This window comes from Buteo buteo, chromosome 5 (assembly GCF_964188355.1).
Source record: "Buteo buteo chromosome 5, bButBut1.hap1.1, whole genome shotgun sequence".
In the NCBI taxonomy this organism is placed as follows: Eukaryota; Metazoa; Chordata; class Aves; order Accipitriformes; family Accipitridae; genus Buteo; species Buteo buteo.
In genome coordinates, this window is record NC_134175.1 from 24,805,188 (window position 1) to 24,825,860 (window position 20,673).

General features: G+C 38.0%; 1 protein-coding gene across 3 annotated transcripts; it reads right to left on the reverse strand.

Annotated features, from left to right (window-relative positions):
• Positions 1–217: 217 nt before the first annotated feature.
• On the reverse strand, positions 218–19,685 carry ZDBF2 (zinc finger DBF-type containing 2). 3 transcript variants are annotated; one of them, XM_075028213.1, is made up of 7 exons: positions 19,650–19,685; positions 16,312–16,423; positions 15,673–15,724; positions 15,079–15,130; positions 14,362–14,467; positions 13,430–13,557; positions 218–7,615 (listed from the first exon to the last, which is right to left on the reverse strand). In XM_075028213.1, exons 2-7 carry the CDS (start codon positions 16,333–16,335, stop codon positions 4,906–4,908), a joined length of 3,072 nt encoding a protein of 1,023 aa, XP_074884314.1. In that variant the 5' UTR covers positions 16,336–16,423; positions 19,650–19,685; the 3' UTR covers positions 218–4,905. The 3 variants fall into 3 exon arrangements, with proteins under 3 accessions (XP_074884314.1, XP_074884315.1, XP_074884316.1); XM_075028214.1 differs by lacking the exon at positions 19,650–19,685 and adding an exon at positions 18,044–18,644; XM_075028215.1 differs by lacking the exons at positions 15,079–15,130; positions 15,673–15,724; positions 16,312–16,423; positions 19,650–19,685 and adding an exon at positions 12,125–12,497 and having other exon boundaries at positions 14,362–14,470.
• Between the last annotated feature and the right edge of the window lie 988 nt (positions 19,686–20,673).

Consider the following 20,673-nt stretch of genomic DNA (forward strand, 5'->3'; position numbering starts at 1 on the left):
CAGTTGCCACAGGATGGGATGAATCTTGGCTTCACTGAAGTCAACAGAAGACTTCACTGGGTCAAGATATCATACAGTTGTGAACAGCTGTTTAAGTGATGACTTGCCTTCTTCATAGTAGCTTATTCCATAGCATTCTATGGTGTTCTTTCCACAACAAATTATAGCAAATAGTTTCAAGTTAAATTCCACTTCAAGAATAAAGAAACTACAAAAATGCAAATTCAGTCTTTATTTTATTAAAACAAGATTTTTTTCTGCTGAAGGAATGAATAAGCTCATAACTGGAAAACATAAGCAAACAAGGAACAAAAGCTTTGCTTCTGGGCATGCTCAGACCTATGCTACTACAAAGTTTTCTGAAAAAAATTATCAGCAATGCTGTGATTCATAGCAGATATATCATTAAAGACTAAAATTCTGAAATTTTAATTGCATTAGCAAGTGAGATACATTTTACTTTTCTTATCTGTCCCCAAAACATCAACAGTTGAAACACTGTTCTATTTCCAGAATAAGTGTGAATTCAGATTACTCCATTCTCAGGCAGAGTTACTCTAGGGGAAAGAGAAAGGAAGACAGCTAAAGAAATCAAGTATCATCATCCCACTCCCGTTTTGCACTACTCAGTGAAGTAAGCAGACTCCCAAGCACAGGAGCACATATGCCACCTTGTCCTCTGCACTTCAGATCAGGACACCATCAGTTTCTGTTACCTGTCACTGATTTACTTCCAAACAGAATATCTTGTCCTGTAATTTAGCTCTTCACAACATTAAAAAAAACTTCCAAATGCATGACCGAGGAAAAACATGGAAACAATAAATCTGAAATTAAATGAGCTGAAGATACAAAGAACGAACATCCAGCAATAGCACTGGACAAGTTTGGTAATACCACTGTATTCTTACAAACTCACATTGTGTCAAATGACCACAGACAGTAGAGACAGAGAAGCAGATAAAAAATTACAGCACCAAGCAAGAGTTTTGCAAAATACATTACCAATTACGAGAACACGAAAACCACAAAACCACATATTCTCATTTGGGCAGAAATTTAGCATGAAACTTAAACACACCTTCAGATTAAGTCATAGTCTCATTATAAATACAACTAAATACCTCATTTTATCCAAGTCTGAGAGGAGAACTTTCATACTACAATTAAAAGAAATGGATGCAAACTTGTCAGAAAGAACTAGAAAGCAAAAGATTGTATGAGAAAAGGAACTGAAGAAGTGCTAGGTGCAAGCTTCAAACATCTAATGTTTTGGGGACTTTCTATTCTATGTTTGGTTAGCACCTGGCACAGTATGAGTCTGGGTCACACTCAAGGTTCACAATACAAGTGAATAATAACAATCAAGCTGCTTAGAATGAGATTGTTTTAAAAGGTTGAGTGAGTACTTTGAGGGAGGAGAGACTTAAAATTATGAACTGTATAAAAACTGTAAGTATGAACTTGCAGAAGGTCGAAATCACATATGCATAGAAGAAACAGTAATATTTTTCTCAACTACTATAAAATAACCTGTACCTATCTGCTGCGAATTAGATTCAAAAAGCATTACTTTATTCCTCTTTAATCCAGTTATCTTTTCTTGCTTCTCTAGATTAAGACATGCAAACATACTGAACCATCTTTGTCCAGTAATGTTAAAAACAAAAAAACCCCAAATATCCCCCCAACCCTCCCATCAATTTCAGTGAGAAAGTATTTCAGCTCTGAAGTTTTCCATTGGTGTAGACTTCACAATCACGTTTCAAAGTTTCAGCCACGCTGCTAATGAAACAACATGCTATTCAAAAATGGTAGCAGAATCTGTATCATTTATCTAATAGGGAAGTGTTTGACTAATTCCTCAAGACCCCAGAAAACTTCTCTTTTCTCCTTCACGCACGTGATATTGAGCATCTCTGCATTTTTTTTACGTTTTGCACATATCTTCATCAAGTCTCTTTCCAAAGCAGTTTCTACATTTACTTCTCATATCACAGTCTCTCCTTTTTTCTACTAGTCATTGAGCATGCACAGAAGTTTCTAAACAGTCAGAAGTGAGGCACAGAATAACATCCAAGCTTACAGCAAATCTTATTTTGACAGTCAACCACAGAAATGTTTCCAGACTTGTAACCCAAGTCTTATTTTTTTATAAAAATTGTTACATTTCATACTTTTTTGGTTGTTTTGTTTTGTTTTTAAGGAAAATATATAGTTACTTAGAATTTTATTTAAATAGAATACATTTTTCTTTTTAAAAACCCAACCCTGACAAGGGGGTCTACTATTTACAAAAAAAAAAGACATTACAGACTAAAAATATTAGTCATTCTATAGTCCTCAAGATATTTTTACTACTCAAGGTTTCCAGGAAAAGTTGTGTGCTGGAGGAACACAAGCTTGCAATGAACAAGTATGGAGAACAGTATTTTTGGCTGTAAACAAATATGCACTAGTGATCTTAAAGTACAATGTGCATTAAGCCTTATTCACACACAAAACAATTCATGCTCTTCATGTGTACAATACTGTGAAAAATAAGATGGAAGAAGTTAGATAGGAAAACATTCTTGTATCATAAAAATATGTTAGAATGGGACTTCTCTATAGAGTTAATTTAAAGCTTTGCTTTAAAACACACTTTATTTAAAAAATCTTCTTTTGCTTTATCTAAAAATTACCCTTTCTATAAAAACCATGCCTTTAAAACTTTGCTTTAAAAAATCATTTTTATATTAGACAAAATACTAAATTATACAGGCACAATTAGTTAAGAGGACTATAAGAACGCATATTATAACCCTTCATTTTCCAGTGACTTGCAATATGGTCATAAGGTTCTGTGTCTACTGACAACCATAGGAAAATACATCCACAGAAATCAACTTTTATTAAAAAAAAAAAAAAAAAAAATCAAAAATCTGTCAGACCATTTTTTACTTGTAAAGGAACTTAGTTTCCAGCTGGCTTAAGTACATGTACATCTTTTCTTTATCCTGGGAAATACATGCATACTTAAGAAAATCCCCCAAATATTTTTTGAACAAGTGGTTTATGATGAGAGCTTTTATATTTCCTTCAGATACTGTATATTAAAATAAAACATTTCAAAGTCCACCTTTATCTCAACCCAAACCAGTGACCCTTGACATTTCAGAAAATGAATCAAGAATTATTTTGTTTTTTTCAGGGGAAAACACACAGATATCATGCTCAATGGCAGAGAGAGCAGGTCCTGTCTTTTCTATGTTTTTCTTGTGTTCTGAAAGATGCATTGTACCACTATAGAATTTACAAAGACCTTTAAAGTAAGACAGATTATATAATATACCAAATTGCGGATTTACAAACCAGAGCCCTGATTGTGATGATGTTTAACTATATGCTTAACTTAATACAAATGAACAATTAATCTTGGATTTTAAAACATAGAAACATCTGCAAGACTGGGGTTTATATCTCCTAAACACATTAAATACGCTGTCATCATAACTATTAAAAAAAAAAAAAAGAAAAAGAAAAAACTAAACCAAACCACTACGGTCTTTTTTGCCATAAAATCACAGTAGTTAGAGCATCAGTGGCCAAACATGAATCACTATGGAACATAATTTTAATTCAACTAAATATTTTAAAAGAGATATTTAAATATCTGTTGAAACAGATATTTGAACTCTAATACATTTAGATGGATGCTATTTAAGGTTTATTTAAATATTTTACTGAAAGTTTAAAAAGAAAGTTTCAACTATAGTATGTAAAAATGTAACCGATAGTACACCCAATTAAAAATCTAAGAGCACAGAAACTCCCAATTTAAGGTTGAAATTCTAGAACAACTCACTGCCATTTGTTTGTATTATAAGTTTTTCAGCCCCCCACTAAGGAATGTGAAATTCACCTATAAACTTGATCAATAAGCTATTTAAAAAGAAAAACAAACAAACAAGCAAAACCCACCCCAAACCCTAAGCCTATATTTCTTTTGGAATTTGAGATTTCACTTTAGCCACCACCATTTGAACAGTGCCCTAGAGACACATATTTCCTTACCAGTATGGTCCGTTATTGCTTGACGAGAGCCCACAGTGACTTTTTGTCCAAAATAACTGCTTTGGACATGGTTTCAGGAAAAAAAGTCAATATAAAAACATGTACAATTATATTTCATTTCAAGAAAGCACTGAATTGATCTGAATTGTATCATACTGTATTAATTTTAATGCCACTCCATAGGCAAGTATATATTACGTGTTGAAGTAGGTGTGCATATACACAAACATGAACTACATACACAGCCCAGATTAATGTATCTTCATTTAATTTCTAGCATAACAACTGAGTCATTTTTTGCACTTTAGAATTATGTCGAAAAAATGAGAATAGGCACAATTAATTACTACAATTTCTAATTTACCTTCTAGTGCACTATTACGCACTGATAAAACCATAAAAACAATATGATACTATTCAAGCTCATTTTTCTAATGTACAGGTGAAGTCTAGTAAATAGGATTCTAAGTGCTTTTTAACTCAAATGCACAACTTCTGCAGCTTTATACAGTAGAACAGTGCAATACATTATGTCCCCATATTCCAGGAACAAGAGCTGAGTTTACAGTTGTATTTGTTTCACATTAGACTGGCTTTACACTCTGCAATTCTAGCACTTCAACTGCTTCATCTATGACCTCCTTTTGTTCCCTTTCCTCTTCCTCAATCTTTCCCAGGTGCTGGCTATTAAAAAAAAAAAAAAATTCTTTTGGTAGCTAGCTCTCACCTGGTAGAACAAGACAGTTTCAAAGTAAGGGTACAGCAGAAATTCTTCAAGAGGGTCGGTTCACAGTGCTAGGGTGACCCCGATCTCCACTTACTTCCCAAGTTCCTGACTTTGGAAGAAGCTCACTCTGGCTTCTTGGGAAAAGATTCCGATGTGACTTTCTGCCTCTTTTCAGGAATCCCTGTGACAACTGTTGAGTTCAGAAAGGTCCTTTTTGGTTTCCTCCTCACCTTTAATTTTTTAGCATCAGACTTTTCTTTCTTACGGTGCTTTCCCACTGTAGTTTTCCTTGTCTGGCACCTGTGGATGGAGAAAGCAGAAGACTTCTGGGCACGAGGACGAAGTTTCCTTCTCATCCCTTCTTTTTGCTGTTTTTTAGCTCTGGAAGTCTGTTTGCCTGCAGTTACTCTGTTTCCTCTCCTCCCAACAGTACATCTGACAGACATAGGTCCTACAGCCTTTCTGGAAAAAACTGGTTCTTTATTAGTGCTTTCTTTTCTCTTCCATATTGCCTTTGGATTCTCTCTCTCTAACCGCTCACTCCTGACAGAGGTCAGAGGAGTTTTGGTAACTCTACTGTTAAATGGAGTTAATCTAACATCTCCTTCTACCACAGACTGGTGAGAGCTCAAAGGTGAAATGATCAGGTGTTTTGAGTTATCAGAGTGACCAGATACCCAACAATCTGTTCTTTCTGTGGAAACAGAAGATCCATCTGCCTTTTGGCTTGAGGCTGAATCATTCCCTTTACCTGGATCTGGCAGGAAAGATGCTGAAGATGAACTATAGAAGTCTGACCAATTCATTGACTTTGATGGCGTGCTTTCTCTCTGTGCATCAGCTAGTTTCCTCATGTTTGCATCAAAGCTGAGACTTCTGAAAAGCTGTCGAACATGGGAGGGCTTTTTGGCTTTTTCTCCAACTGTACTCTTTGGAGGCATTTTCAAAATTCGATTTGTTAGTGGGTCATAATACTTAAAAGAACACTGTTTGTATTTATACCTTACAGAGTCCTTGCTATCTGTGGAGTTACAATTTTTCCTCATTTTGGGAATATCTATAGGTTTACCTTTACACTGTTTTATCTCTGGGCACGAAAGTACATACACCACTGTCTTGGGCTGTACAGGACTCATAATCTTCCTATAGGACTCAGGAAGTTTAAGGGCACATAGTCTAGTTTTCATGTTTGGAGTTTTTTCATTCTCCGGCCACACAATGCTTGGTTTCTGATCAGCTGGATCAGATTCCCTTCTAGACATTTTTCTTTTTGCTACAGGGTAGTTCAATAGACTTGTTTGGGTGCCATGGCTGACTTTAACCACCTGGCATCTTGAAGCCAGGCGCCATGTCCTTTTCCTAGGCATTTTAAGAATTTGTGGGTTGCATAGTGTATCTGAGGCTAAAGATAGGTTACCAAAATCAGAGCCACCACTTAAGGCATCATTAAATTCTGGCAATGCTTTAACTGATGCACTTTCTGTTCCATTACCCTCAACGATATTGTTCTTTTTTTCATCCTTCTGCTTTTTTTTCTTCATTCTCTTTCCTGTACAGTTGGCTGTGGATTCACTGTCAAAGTAGCAGCGAAAACGACCTTCCCTGAAATCACGCACAAGTCTTTCAATTTTTATATCATCTTCATACATTATTTGAGACCAAGTCTTTCCCACAAAAGAAGGAGGCACATGAGGCAGAGCTGGAAGAACCGGTTCTTCAGTATGAGCTACAACATCCTGTTTCACTGCTTTTGTTTTCTCTACTGACTCACTTTTTAAAACAGAAGAGAGCTGTGTTCCATAGTTTTTATCTTGCAAACTTACTTGGACCTCTTTTAGGACTTCTATACCTTTTATAGCTGCCTTGGGTAAGTCTGTTCCTGCCTGAATAGGTACATCACAGTCAAAACTCATTTCAGAACCCTCTAAATTAGTATGGTCCAGAAGTGATGAAAAAGTTAAACAGGGATTATTCTCTTCTTTGAAATCAGTTTCTTCAGACGTAGTTCCATGGCAGTATTTCAAAATAACATCTTCAATAGTTTCATCCACTGAACTTTCATCATCTCTGTTTGTCTTCACATTTTTGCATCTTGCAAGTTGTGGGGATGTCCCAAGATCTAGGGAGCTGCTGATACCCACAGTATCCCTGAGATGGAAATCAGACACTAAAGTTTCATCCTGAGTTCGTAAACCACCTCGTTTTGAGAGAGATTGACCTGAGGTAATACATAAAGAATTGCTGTGGCTGCACATAGGTTTCTGATAAGAAACTGAAGGGCATTTTGGGTGAACCAGTGCTGGAGCAGGATTCAAGCATGGGTTCAATAACACATCACTATTGCATACCTCCACTCCCGTTTTATCACATCCACTATGCGGAATCAGATTTGATGCTGCCAAATTCCTAATGTTTTTTCCCGGTTTAGGATTAACAGAAGAACTATGGATTAAAGCACTGACAGAAAAACGCTGAGGTACAGGGCTCACAGCTATAAACTGGCCTTCATGGCTATGATTTGCAATCTGTGCATCTTTCGGGGTATTGCATTTCTCATTGCTACAAATGCCTGTAGACTGCTGGGATATTCTTACAACATGTTCCTGCCTTCTTTCTTGTTTTTGAATAAATGCTTGTGTTACCAAAGTTTTCTTTGTGCCCTCATCAGACAGGCACGGAGCAGAAGAGCGTATTTCACCAACGGACTCCTGGTCTTGGCTGGAAATCTCCTGTCTGTCTCTGTTCCTCTTTTTCTCCATCTCTTCTGGGGACAGGCAAGCAATCCTAGCAGCCTCTGGAGTGACAGGGAGTGGCATATCATCATAGCTTGGTCTAAAGCGGAGGGAAAAAAACCACCTTATATAGATACTTGAAAAATCTCAAGCATATTTACATCAATAGTGTCTCTTTAAAAAAAAAAAGAGTAATTACCTAGAGTGCATCACACCTAATGGACAAACTCAAGTTACTAGTTCTGCTACTTTAGCAGAGATACTCCATTTTTAAAAAGAGCAGAGGGGGATGGGAGAACGTTCCACAAAGCTAAAGATAACAATTTGGGCATTAGTCAGTTACCCTCTTCATGCAACCACCCATTAAGAATAGCCAAACACACATTACAATCCTTTTATAGAGCAAAGCAAGAAAAAGTAAAGGTATTTCCTTTGTTTGAAGCTGTGAGCTTATAAAGAGGTTATTTCACTGGTAAAACTATCACTAATTAATACTGAGCTTTTGTAGAGAAATGGAACATTAAAATATGGCACAGTGTAAAAATACTATTGAGTATAAATGCCCCTTTCCCTACAAAACATGGCTGCCCGATAGGAACTCTGCACATGTTGCCAAGGAATTCTGTACTTACTGTTTCTCACAGACATACCACAGCTTCTGGCTCACTTCTATAAGAAGCCAAGTTATGATTGTTCAGCCTCACTGTGACAGCAGCAGATTTTTATATATTCTGTAACTGGCAGTTCTGTCTTTAGGACTGCCTGAAATACAAGTGTTTATGTCTTGCAGAATTAACAGAACAGACAGATATGGACTAATTTCTCTTACACAACACAGGAATCAACAAGGCTTCAATGTGTAACAGCTGAGCAAATCCAATGAAAATAATTTTTAAAAAAGTAAATATAACTGAAGAGAGAATATTATGTTTCATTTGAAAGTTATAACCAGACCTTGCGAGACCCAAATGGATGCTTCCTTTAATACAACACGGTAGACAGTCATGCACCTCTTACGGTGCATTCACCTGCTAACAGAAGTATGTGAATAAATGTTATTGTAATTTCCTTGGTTATAAACATTCAGCTTCCACATTTATTGAAAGTTAAAAATCAATCAACATGTGCAGAAGTCCTTGAAGTACTCAGACATTAGTTATTAGTAAAGCCAGCTGATATCAAGCAAACATGTAGTAAGTATTTCTAACTAGCTACTTCACACTGAAAAAACAATTACAAGAGAACTTATCTGAATATAGCTATGTCTTAGCCTTTTACTGAGACATGACAGATAAAAGAAGAATTCTCAGCTTGGAAGAACTGTTTTATACTTGAAAAAAATGACAGGTTTGGCCAATGTTTAAAAAAAAAAAATAATAATTAAAACTGACATTTGAACTCTACAGAGTTAACAAGACTTAATCCAGAAAAGCTTACCTCATAAGGATCACCCCCAAACCAAACAAACAATACTTCCCACCCCCCCAATAACTCATACTTGAAAGCATCTACTTTAAACCTCAGGAGAGGGCTCAGTAATAGGGCTCATGATCCACCATTAGATTTTGTTTTCCCTCTCTCTCTCTCTGAGCCACTAGCAATTAAGAAAACAGTTACCCAGCCAGCCACATATTCATTTCATCACCATTTAATCCCCGCATTTTCCTTAGCTTGCTTATAAACCTTATACAAGAACATGCCAAAAGCTGGGCTTTTGAGAGGTGGTATGATAGATGCAACATGACAGATGGTACCAAGACAGATGATTCTCCTGTATTGACAAGGTCTGTTACCCTCTCAAAGAAGGAAATTAGGATGGCCTGATGTGATTTTTCTTAACTAAATCAGCAGTAAACATTCCTCATCACTTCATTGTCTTCTAGATTCTTATGAACAGTTTGGTTATTCAGTTCTCAGGGAAACACTGTAATTCAAGCAAAGAAGTCTATAAGCAGATCCTCTCTCTGCCCCTACTGATAACTGACAATCGCTACATTTGTTTTTTCTCAGTCCTTCTAAAACATCACACATTATCTGTGGCCTCTCAAATATAATTACTAACAGCTCCCAGACTGCCTCACAGAGTACTAAGTATCATGAGTGCCGAAAACCCTATTTACTGAGGTCATGTGAGAAGAACGAGAGTCACTAACAGTCATAAATAAACCAAATTTTTTTATGCAAAATAGCATGGAAATGAAAGTTATCAGAAGACCAAGACCTACAAGGTATTTCACAGTGCAAGGACTGAAGCACTGTCCATCAAACAAAAAAAAGCCTTCTAGGTAAACACAAGGGCAGTCATATGAACATCCTGTAGATCAATGTCTCCTCCAATCACTGCAACAAGTAACAGAAATCACACTGGCTACCTAAAAAGTGATAAAGCACTGCATGCTCTTCATAATGAAGCAACTTACATTTTACTTTGGCTATTACCATATTATCCTTCATTCACTAAAGTGATGTACACATCAAATATTGACTGCCAATACTTGATCTGAACTAATGGTGCAAGTTGTATTAACACACACCCAAAAAAAGATGTTTGTTATTACAGACTCACTACCTGTGGTTCCACAGGTAAAGTCAAGTCCGGGTTTTTCATGAGTCCAAATGCTAAATGCTGAAATATTCATGTTGCAAAATTTTACCTTTGTTTACTTTCCAGAGGCTAGAATATAAAGGCCACCGTGCCTATCTAACTTATTATAATTTTTACACAGTGTTCAAAAGCATGTACAAGACATGCACATGTTCCCGTATCTGTAAAAACAGTGTGTGGGGAGACTGTGTGTGTGTGTAGGAGTGAAGTATGTGTGAATGCATATACCCTTACATATTGTAATAATATGCAATTTAAGTGAAAGTTAGGAAACTAAAGTAGTAGCTGTCATGGCTCATGCACACCAGAAGCAGGTATCTTGCAGAAGACACGGCTATCTTGGTCAAAGGAAACAATAAAACAAGAAATGACATAATTGAGATGCTAAATTATATTTTGCCTCCTTACTGTAAAGGAAGTTTAACTGATACCTGCCACAGAGCTTAGTTTTATTCCTGGCAATATATACGGAATACAATCACAGGCTGAATGTTTGAAGAAAAAAATGCTACAACAAAACTTTTCTATTATAAATAGTTACAGTTACAGAAGACTGTAAAGTGGTAAATACATTGCTAACGTTTAAAAACATAATGAAGTTATAGGTGGCAACGCAGAAGTTTCATAGCAACTAAAAGCTCTTAGAGCTGTAGCTGGCAAGTTAGCTCAAGTAACAACAACTAAAATAGAATAAAATAGCTGGAAGACTGTAAGATCTAGTCACCATCAAGGTTTCTCAAAAGGAAAAGTTGCATCTCACTAATTTCTGGACCATGTGTTAGGCAGTGATAAAGGAGCAGATAAAGAAAAGATTTACTACTTCGATATGCAAAAGACTTTCATTAAGGTCCCTGGGAGTCTACTAAAAAGCTAACTAATAATTGGGGGAGGAAAAAAAACCCAGCAAATACTCCTCCCTGCTCAACATGCATTATTTTAAAAGAAAATAAATAAAATTTTATGAAACAACCTGCAATATTCCTTGTGTACTCCAAAAATATAACATTTTCCTCAAAAGCATATCATCTTTTGGAATACAGTGGAATTCTAGTTATCCAAGAAAAGGGATAGAATTCATCAGAGTACAGATAAGGGTTATAGGATTGACTTAGCAAAAGGAGAAACCTCATATAATGAAACATAAAAAAAGAGGATAATTTCTATTATCATATGAATGCATGTAATCAAATACATCAGATGATCAAACAATGCCTGTCAGCTGAACTGCTGTGCCTTACTGCTGCATGCATTCTTGGTCCACCTAAGCTCTGAGATAAAGCACCTTTGTTCAAACTTCAAAATCTTACAGATCAGAATTAGACCTAAAGAGAAGGCCAAAGGCAGTAGAAGTAATCTTTTAACTTTCTCACTTCAGAGTTCTTCCACCTCTGTGTGAAAAACCTGGCATCTGGATACTGCTGGAAGGCTGAATATAGGACTAAATGGATTTTGGTATGGATAAACTATAGCAAATTCCTAGGCTTCTAGTTCACTTAACCTATATACAATTTTTGTAAATTAATTATAAGCCTATGTCTCTGGGGTGAAGGGAATAGAACCACAGTTCTGTACAGTTAGGGACTTCTGACAGTTTTGCTACAAATTAACCTCAAAAGCAGAATGAAGATTTACTCTCTTAAATGCTCAATGTTATTTCTTTACATAAAAAACTTCTACACTAAGAGTTTCGAGGAAGGAATGATTTTTTGGTTTGTGTTTTGGTTTTTTTTACTGGGGGGAGGGGCAGAACACCAATATCCTTTGAAATTCAGTATAAGGCAAAGCTCTGATGAATTTTTTCCTTTTTCCACATCACTACTAGGTATACTGGTTCTGCAAAACAAATCAAGTCTCACAAATAATTTCTATCATCCTTTTAAATAACACTCTTAAGATCCCCTGTGTGAAGTCAGCTAAATAGTAAAAACAGGCATTTAAGAACTGAGTGAAACTGTGTATCAATCCAAGTGTTTTACATAAGAAAGAAGAGAATCCAATTCTTACCTCAGATGTCAGTTAAGAACATGACTTTTTTTTCTGTCATTTTTCAGAGCAGTATCGCAACATAAATCTATTCACACTTTCTTTTCCATCTTTGCTTTTCTTCCTTCAAACTCTGTTTAGATTTGGGATTACTCCTCCCCCTTCTCCCTCCAACTTCATCTAGATTTTCTACATTCTTTTTCTCATTCCATTCCTTCTTCCAACAACTTAGAGGAACATGAGTAGCTTGTTTTTCCTAGTTAGCAGGTTTCGTTGACCAAAGGAATAACCTTGTATTAGCGACACCTCAAGAGAGGGCTTCTTTTCGTTTGAGTGTTGCCTTAAAGTGAATCCTGTATTTTCTCCATGGCAAAAAAATGGTGGATGTTCTTATCTAGAAGGATTAAATTCTTATATTTAAGATGGAACGATTAATTAATTAATTTATTTATTTATTTGTAGTGATGCGTATATGTCCTGGGCTAATTTGTCATAGACATGCCTATTAGCTTGTTCTGTCACATCCCTGAAAACATCATTATGACTGCCTTCAGACAAAATACCCTTCCACTTGTTTGTCAGATCTATAGCAGTTGTGTATCAGGATACACTGTACTGGGTTCAGACTGGGATTTTTGTCTGCCTTGCAGAACATAACAAACAAGGAATGAGATTTAATTGATTTCCCTTCATCTACAGAGAAAAACTTATCTTATCCCTCTTATCACTCTTAAACATGTACATGATAAATAAAGAAAACATTTTTCAAAATCTGAGCATTAATAAATTGGCCAGTTAATGTAATTCATGTAAGTATTAACTGAATGTGTGAACTGCAAGGATAATGAAAAAATAAACATATAAATATTCACCTGACATTATCCACAAACAACAACAAAAATTACAAACTCTTTCAAAACATACCATAAAATATACTGCTAAATATAAAGCCCAAAATTATAAGAAAATATCTATAAAGCCCAAATTGTAAGAATTTGTAAAAGCATGTCAGACTGTACAGTCTGCTACTATACCAACTGACACATATATTCCTTCTTTTTTCAGGTCTTCACATTTAATTGCTATCAGTAGTGTTGTATCAAATCCTTAAGTAATGAAACAAAGTTTTAAAGTGCAGAGACAACACAAAAGCAATATACTTGGACAATGTTTATATAAATACACTCCTTTCTACATTGTCTTCAATGTGAAAGTTTCACTTCAAATGGGCAAAATTTACTGCTCAGCAGTGGAACAGAAATAAGAACTCGTAATACATGCATTCTACCAATACATATTTAAAAACAAAAGCCAGCTGTATTATACCTGTTGTCATGGTATCTGTGGGGATGATGCTGTAAAACATCTTGCAGGAAACGCTCCATCAAGCTACTGGTACCCATACGGTTCCTACAGTAAGTGGTAAAATGTCTGTGCTGGGAGCTGAAAACATGCTGGTGAAAGATAAAACAGATGACAAGTTTAATACTACTGTTAATGCACTGGTCTGTTCCTAAAAATTACTTCCCAGGTTAAACATTACACTGTTGCTATGAAAATATTTAAATAAAAAGAAAAATCTTCAGCCTTTTCTGCTTTCAAGGCCTAGATTCAATAAGCTTTTTAAGCATGCTTAGGGAGTCTCAAATAATACTAAAATGTATTGAAATGCCTTTCTGAGTTAGAACCTAAATTAGCAGCTCTGACAGCTGTGCACAAGTCTCTTGTAACTAGTACAAGCACTCCAAATGTATTATAAATTACTATTAAAATATTCTTGAACTTCATATGAGTAAACACCGTATAATTGGCTCAAATTAAGGAGAATTTTCATAAGCATAGAAGGTTAAAATATCTTTCTTATTAAAAAAGTCTTAAAAAGACAGGAGACTGAGTGAGTTAAAGAACAGAAGAGAAAATAGTTGATCAAATGTCTTCAGTCTTGATATCTAACATATTAACCCTAATACTTTACAATATATACAGCCACAGATATAAACCTAATGGATGCAATGCACAGCAGTGTGCCACTTCAGAAAAGCAGACAGCAGTAGCCATGCCACTCCACCAGCATCTTTTTATGGGTAAGAGATAAGAAGGGTATCTTCTTCTCAGGTGCATACACTGTGCAATTCACAAATTGATTTATTTTTCATTCAGTATTGGGTGTTCAGTGTAGAGACTGATATTTTATAAGCTGATAAAGCCTTTTGGTACTCCTTGCTACCTGTTACTGAATTATGCAGAAGTCTTCTCACCTGTTCCAGATTACTGTAGTGTACATGGCAACAGTTGCAGTATCCTTGTCTATTTTGCACAGTAGATACTCCAGGCTGAGGATGTTCTTGCCCTCTCGTGCGTAAGCTGAAAGAAGGTAATATTACCAAGACATGCTGGGCTGTTTAATTCATGTTCTTAACATGGAAATTCTAAATATCTATCTTATTATACAGCTGGAACAAACTTGCAAGATAAACGTTTCTATTTCAGAATTGTAATGGCAAGTAGGACCACATATTTTAATGTATTCCCAAGCGAATTTCACTAAAGAACATTTTTCTTAAATGCAGAACAAAGGATAACAGGTTAAAGGCACAGCTAACACAAACGCTAATATCAGCTGGCTGAAATCTGAAGAGACCTGTGTCTCCAGAAAAAGGCAGTCATCTTTTCAGTCTTCTGTTTTTTAGTATTTTGAAATAAAATTTAAAAAAAATAATTTAAAAAAACCCCGACCAAAGACAAAGAAATCTTGACACCCACACATTAGTTTTGGGCATTACAATGCACCTTCCCCACAGTTTTTAATAGTATGTGGGTACAAGATAAAAAGGACCTCCATCATACACTTGATCTATATTGCATCATTATCATCCATTACACAAGATAATAGGTAACATTGAAAAACAGATTCTTCCTGGTTTACTTTGTGTAAGCAGTAAGCTAGATGCCAGTTAAGTCATCACCTAACTTACCTGCTATTGCTATCCTGTTGTAGAGAGCCTTCAGCACCATGTCTTTCAATTCCTGTGGGAGGGAAACCAAACCAAAAATCAGAATATCAAAGAGATGGAATAGAGTTCTGCCTGCAATTAGTTACTTCTCTTACATTGCATTTGTCAAAACTACTATTTTAAAGGAAGATAATAAGTTTAGTAAATTCCAAGAAAGCATGTAGAGAGAGATCCTTTTGTCCTCAAAATTCCTCTGAAAGCTTCATAAAATAAGCTTTACTCTTTCATGGTTGAGGTGAGTGGGAATTTTTCTACTGATTTGTCTGGGATCAAGACTAGGCAATCTACATTTATATTGCTACATCCATGGTCACTGAGGTGAAATGTAGCATGTCTTAAACAGCTTATTACAGCACAAGAAAATTACACCTACATGGAAACTCTGTGGATGATTCAGAAGTCACTTCTTCTATCTAAGTTCCATAATGAAATTTAGGAAATCAAAGTATGCAAGTAGTAGTAGTTCACTACAAGGTGAACCAATGCTTCTACTGTTAATTATTACATTAAAAAAAATAATAACTGCAACAAAAATATCTGCTTTAAATTTCTCACCTTGTGCTGAAGAAGCAGAAGCTTCATCAGATGGTTTGATTCTGTCAAACATCTGCAAGTAAAAAAATAAATTACCTGAGAATAAAAAATAAGAAAAACCCACAGTAAAGCCCATGCTCAAGTTCATCCTTCAGTCCAAGCTCCAAGCTGTTCAGAAGCACTATATTGTTTCAGCTATAGACCAAAACTTCACTTAAATGAAGCTGCATTGTAAAAATAAATTTCTGCTTTACTACATTACCCTAATATTATATTTGAGAATGCATATTAGCTTTGATAGAAGGGGCTAATTCCTGATCTAATTAAAGAAGTCAAATACTATACTTATGAATACAGCTTAGACTCTGTTAGGTTATTAACCAATAACATTGTCAAATTTCCTAAGTTGCCTTTACAATAAAGATGAAAGATGTATGCTAATAAAAAACATACAAGACCTAAACCACACAAACTAATTATCCAGGCTGGAAAAGTAATCCTTATTGCTCGAAGACCTGCAAACCAGTACTGAATCCTACAATTTTTAATTAAAATATGACTGCAGCAACATGGAGTGCCCAAACACAAAGGGCTTCCGCATTTCACACAGTACTTCTACATTATGGATTGCAAGCATAAAATCAGCTTTCTAGTACAAACCTTAGAGGCATCAACCTTCTTCATCCACCAAAGCTGACTCCAGACTAGCAAAAACCAAATGTCGAACAGGAGGCCATTTGCAGTGCAGGACACTTATCTTTTCTCATCCCATCTGGCAACAATGAAGTTAAAGAGCCTTTTAAAATAGAGTTAATAATGCATGTTTTCCATGCCCTAAGGCACGTAAATTTTTCTGTACCACTTTGCAAACACGTCAGTCAATAAAATGGATAAAACTCTTTAAGTCCACAGTATGTCCTTCTTTTTTATTATGGAAGTTGTTTTGACAGTCTTTCCTACATAAATGCTAACCATACCTTCTGGAATAACTTTGTTCCTTCTTTTTTCCTCACAGTCCCTATGTATCAAATATTGTTGCCATTTTGGATGCTAGCACTCAAAATTAAGTATACTTCTACAATAACAGAAAACAAATTCCTCAATATTAACCAAATTGAAATGAATCTATTTTGAGCATCTTTCACAAACCTGCTCAGAAAGACAATGTTTCATTTTGCTTGTTATATAAACTAGTTAGAAATTGTATTAATACATTAACTGGAAATTTCACAGTAGGTTAGATGTTCAAATAATTTTATAAATTAATCATTATATACTCAATGAATATACTATTATCACTATTATAGTATAATATACTATTATCACTAGCATTACAGAAGGAAAACAGAAAGGCCACAATAATTTGCACAAATGCTGTCACCAGCATCACAGTGAAATTATCACATCCTGTCTCAAAACTCAGGACTTGGCAATTCTTAGATCCGCTCTTGGCTTACCATTTATGTAATTGTGAGATGACAAAATTACAGTTTCAAATCAACTACTTTTATTTCTTATCCTTTATAAACTGTTTTTACAGGAATCATTCCTTCCCTTCTCCTTTCCTGTTCTCATATATGTAGAAAATATGCTCCTATATGAGGCTACATACCATCAGCTTTGACAGATGCAAGATGTTGTTTGTTTTCTTTAAACTTGCTTTGCTCTTCCTCTGACTATGCACTGCTCATTATAAAATAGCAGTTATGGTCAGAAGGAATATCTTAGTATCTCAATTAAAAAAAAAAAAAAAACAAACAAACCCAAAACAAAACCCCAACAAACCATCCAATCAAAACACCAGACTCGTTCTCCTTCCCATAGTGTGTCAATTCATGTAATAGTATTTAAAAAACCCACAAAACAAAAACCAACCCAGCTGCTTTTATAAACCTTCTCATCAGGCAACAGAGAAAAGCTTTCTTGATAGATCAGCTGATCTCAGTCACCCTGTTCAGTGTCCTATACACAGCTGGGATCCAAAAGAAAGCGAAGGAAAAACCCACAAGACTATCTTTCATGAATGATGCGTTATGGAAAATAACTTGTTCCATGTGCTCCAGGTCAACTTACCGGTTTTTTTAAGGTCCTGAGATATAGAAATATATATATATATATATTCTAAAGATAAAGCTACAGATGTGAGGCAACCGCAGAGGCGGCCACCCCTTTGACATGGCGGCCAGACAGTCAGCAGGGGGCACCGCACCCATTCATCCCCGTCCACTGCCGCAAAACTGAAGCACCTCAATATACAAACACCCAGTCCCGCCTCAGAGACGCCAGTCAGCGGCAACTGCAGTATGTTGCAGGTTAACTACTACAACGGTTCGTTACTTCCTTATTCCAAGGAATAATTTAAATGGTGGTGTGCTACTGAGGGTTCACTCACCTGCAAGTACAATTCTGCAGATTACACCCCCAGGTTGAGACACAGACTCAGGCACGTTTAAACCGAGTTAGGAGTGTAGTAACTTTAAACAGGACAGGATTGTGAAAATACCTATACTGAATTACTCCAGCCTGGATCTCCTCGTCGCCTTTCTACAGTTTGAGGAGATTCAACGGACCAGATTTTCTCACTGGAGGAGGGGCGTATTAGGTAAAACTTGTAGAAGCCGGCTATCACTTGGTAACTGACAGGAAAACATCTCTGAAAGATCTTCCTCTGACACTTAGTTACAAAGCTGACAAGAAAGAAAAACCTATTCTCTTTATCTCAGTGTTTTATAAGAACCCTAGTGTACAGGACAAAGAAAAAAATCTGAACTCAAACTACATAGAGCTTGCTTACCATCTGAAGTCAAGCTCAAACCACAGGCTAGCAAAGTAAAGGAAATCTGCTATGTAGATGCCTTATGTTGCCAAAATCTGGGCAGCCTAAATGCAATCCTCACTTTACCAAAACAGGAACTACAGCTATAAATCCACAAAGAATTTTTCAGATGTCCACGCAAAGCCTGGAACATTCTAGTCTAGTTAAGATACTTCCAACTGTAAACATCTTAAACTGTTGGATTAAAAAAGTAAATTACATCTGTACAGGCTTTAGCATAAACATCTTACCACTGAAAAATCATGTAAATTGTAACAAACATAGTGCAGAAATGTTTGTAGTAAATTTCTAACTGGCTACTTTAGCTGTCTCTAACGCCAATACTTCTTTTTGGTTTTACCGAATTACTCTACATACAGCAGCTAAAGAATGAAAAGCCTCAGACAATCCCATTTAACAAGAGAAATCCATAAGGAGGCAACCAAAAGGCTCAAAATGTACACACGCACACAAAAAAAATCAGTGGTGCATTCTCGATAGTATATAAAAGCATCAAAGGCATCAGAGAAACTCTCCAGACAGTGTCACTCTTGCACTGCAACAGGTAAAATATAAATCAAAAGGAGCCAAAAGGCCAGTCAAAACTGCTCCTCCACAAACACCTCAGGAAAACCTCTACTGCCCCTTCACCTGAGAAGGTCTGTGCTGGGCAGACAGAGAAAAACAAGAGGGAAAACCCTCCCTTCAACAAAGCTACGTCTTCCAACAGCATCAGCACCAACAGGGGGGCGGTAACTTACTTCAGGAACTGCTTTTGCCCCACCACCACACACCGCCAGCGCTGGCTCCAGCTGCCGTCCCTGCGCCGCCGCCGCCGCGCCGAGAGGCGAGTTCGCGGTTCCCCCCCGTCGCGTCTCACCGCCCAGCCGCCGCCCGGGGCGGAGCCGCGGACAGCTCCCGGGGCCCGCCGCTAGCCGAGAGGCGGGAAGGGCCCGCTCTGTTGTGAGGGAGCGGCGCCACGCACAGCCGAGGCGCCCGCCCCCGCCGAAGGGGCTCCCCGCCGCGGAGGAGGCTGAGGGGAAGCTGGCGGCGCGGCGCCAAAAGCTTCACCGAGCAGCGCGCGGACCCCGCCCCAACGGCCCCTCCCGCTCCCAGCCGGCTCCCTTCGCCCGGTCCGGCCGCGCAGCATTCCCCCCGCTCCCGCCGCCCGGCTCCGTCTCACCTCCATCACTTCCCCGTGAGCTCTTCCGTGCCATGCTGGGGTCAAGGGACGCCAGCCGCTGCTTCCCGCTCCGGGTCGGCGCGGCGGGGGCGGAGCAGAGGGCTGCGCTGTGGGTGGGACCCGCTCTTTCCCGCCCAAGCCTGAGGGGCTGCGCCGCCGCCGCCGCCCGCCCGCCTTCGGGCACCCGCTTCCCTTCAGCGTCTCTCTCCGCCCGCTCGGGCCCCTGCGCGCCCCTGTCCCGGGCCTGCCGCGCCTGCGCTGCGGGCGGCGATGGCGTGCCGCCGGGCGGGGCGTAGCGCCGGCCCCGCGGGAGCCTCCCGCCCCTGGGCGGCCGGCGGCCTCGGCCCTGCGAAGGGCGGCAGCTGTCCCGAGCGGCGGCTGCCCGAGCGGAGCGGGGAAGTGCCCGGCGCAGCCTGCCGCCCTTTCGGCCCGGGCCGTTTTCTTCCCCTGTCGCTGTGTTACCACAGCTTGAAGGGAGGGAGCCCGAAACGCCTGGTTTTCTCCAGCCAAGGCGCTGGAAACCGGCTCCTACAAACCGGGGGTCTGCGTCTTTTTGTCAGCTCCGGTCGGGATTTTTCTGGTGTGGGAGGTAGCGTCTTTGATAAGTTTTATGTCAACAACTGCGGTAGTCGCTTTCTCCTTCAGAACACGTTATTTCGTATGCTGGAGAGCGGGCTATAGGGTTTATGCTCTTTTCGTTTACTGTCATTAAAAATAGCTTGCTTTTCGTGGTGTGCCTGTTTAGGTAGATTTTATCAGAAAGTGAAAGGTCTTGGTTGGACTTCTTGATTGAATTACTGCCAGATCTGCTTTTCTTTTGCTCAGAAATGGGTTTAAGAATATGACCTTAGTTCAGGTTCTTTTTTTGTTTCAATTGTCGGGTTTTTTTAACGTTTATCTAATCTCCCGTGGGAAACCAGCTATTGCATACTTAATTATGCTGAATCAGCACGATTTTTTAAGCATTCTGGGCAGACACAAAGATACCAACACTCTTATGTGTGAAGACAGGTGCAGATATACG

Coding starts and splice junctions, on each gene's coding strand:
- ZDBF2 (XM_075028213.1), bottom strand. CDS start 16,335: ATGAAGAAGGTTGATGCCTCTAAG. Junction 15,725..16,311: donor AGAAGGTTGATGCCTCTAAG/GTTTGTACTAGA, acceptor TTTTACTTGCAG/ATGTTTGACAGAATCAAACC. Junction 14,468..15,078: donor CAACAGGATAGCAATAGCAG/GTAAGTTAGGTG, acceptor ACCTTCTTTCAG/CTTACGCACGAGAGGGCAAG.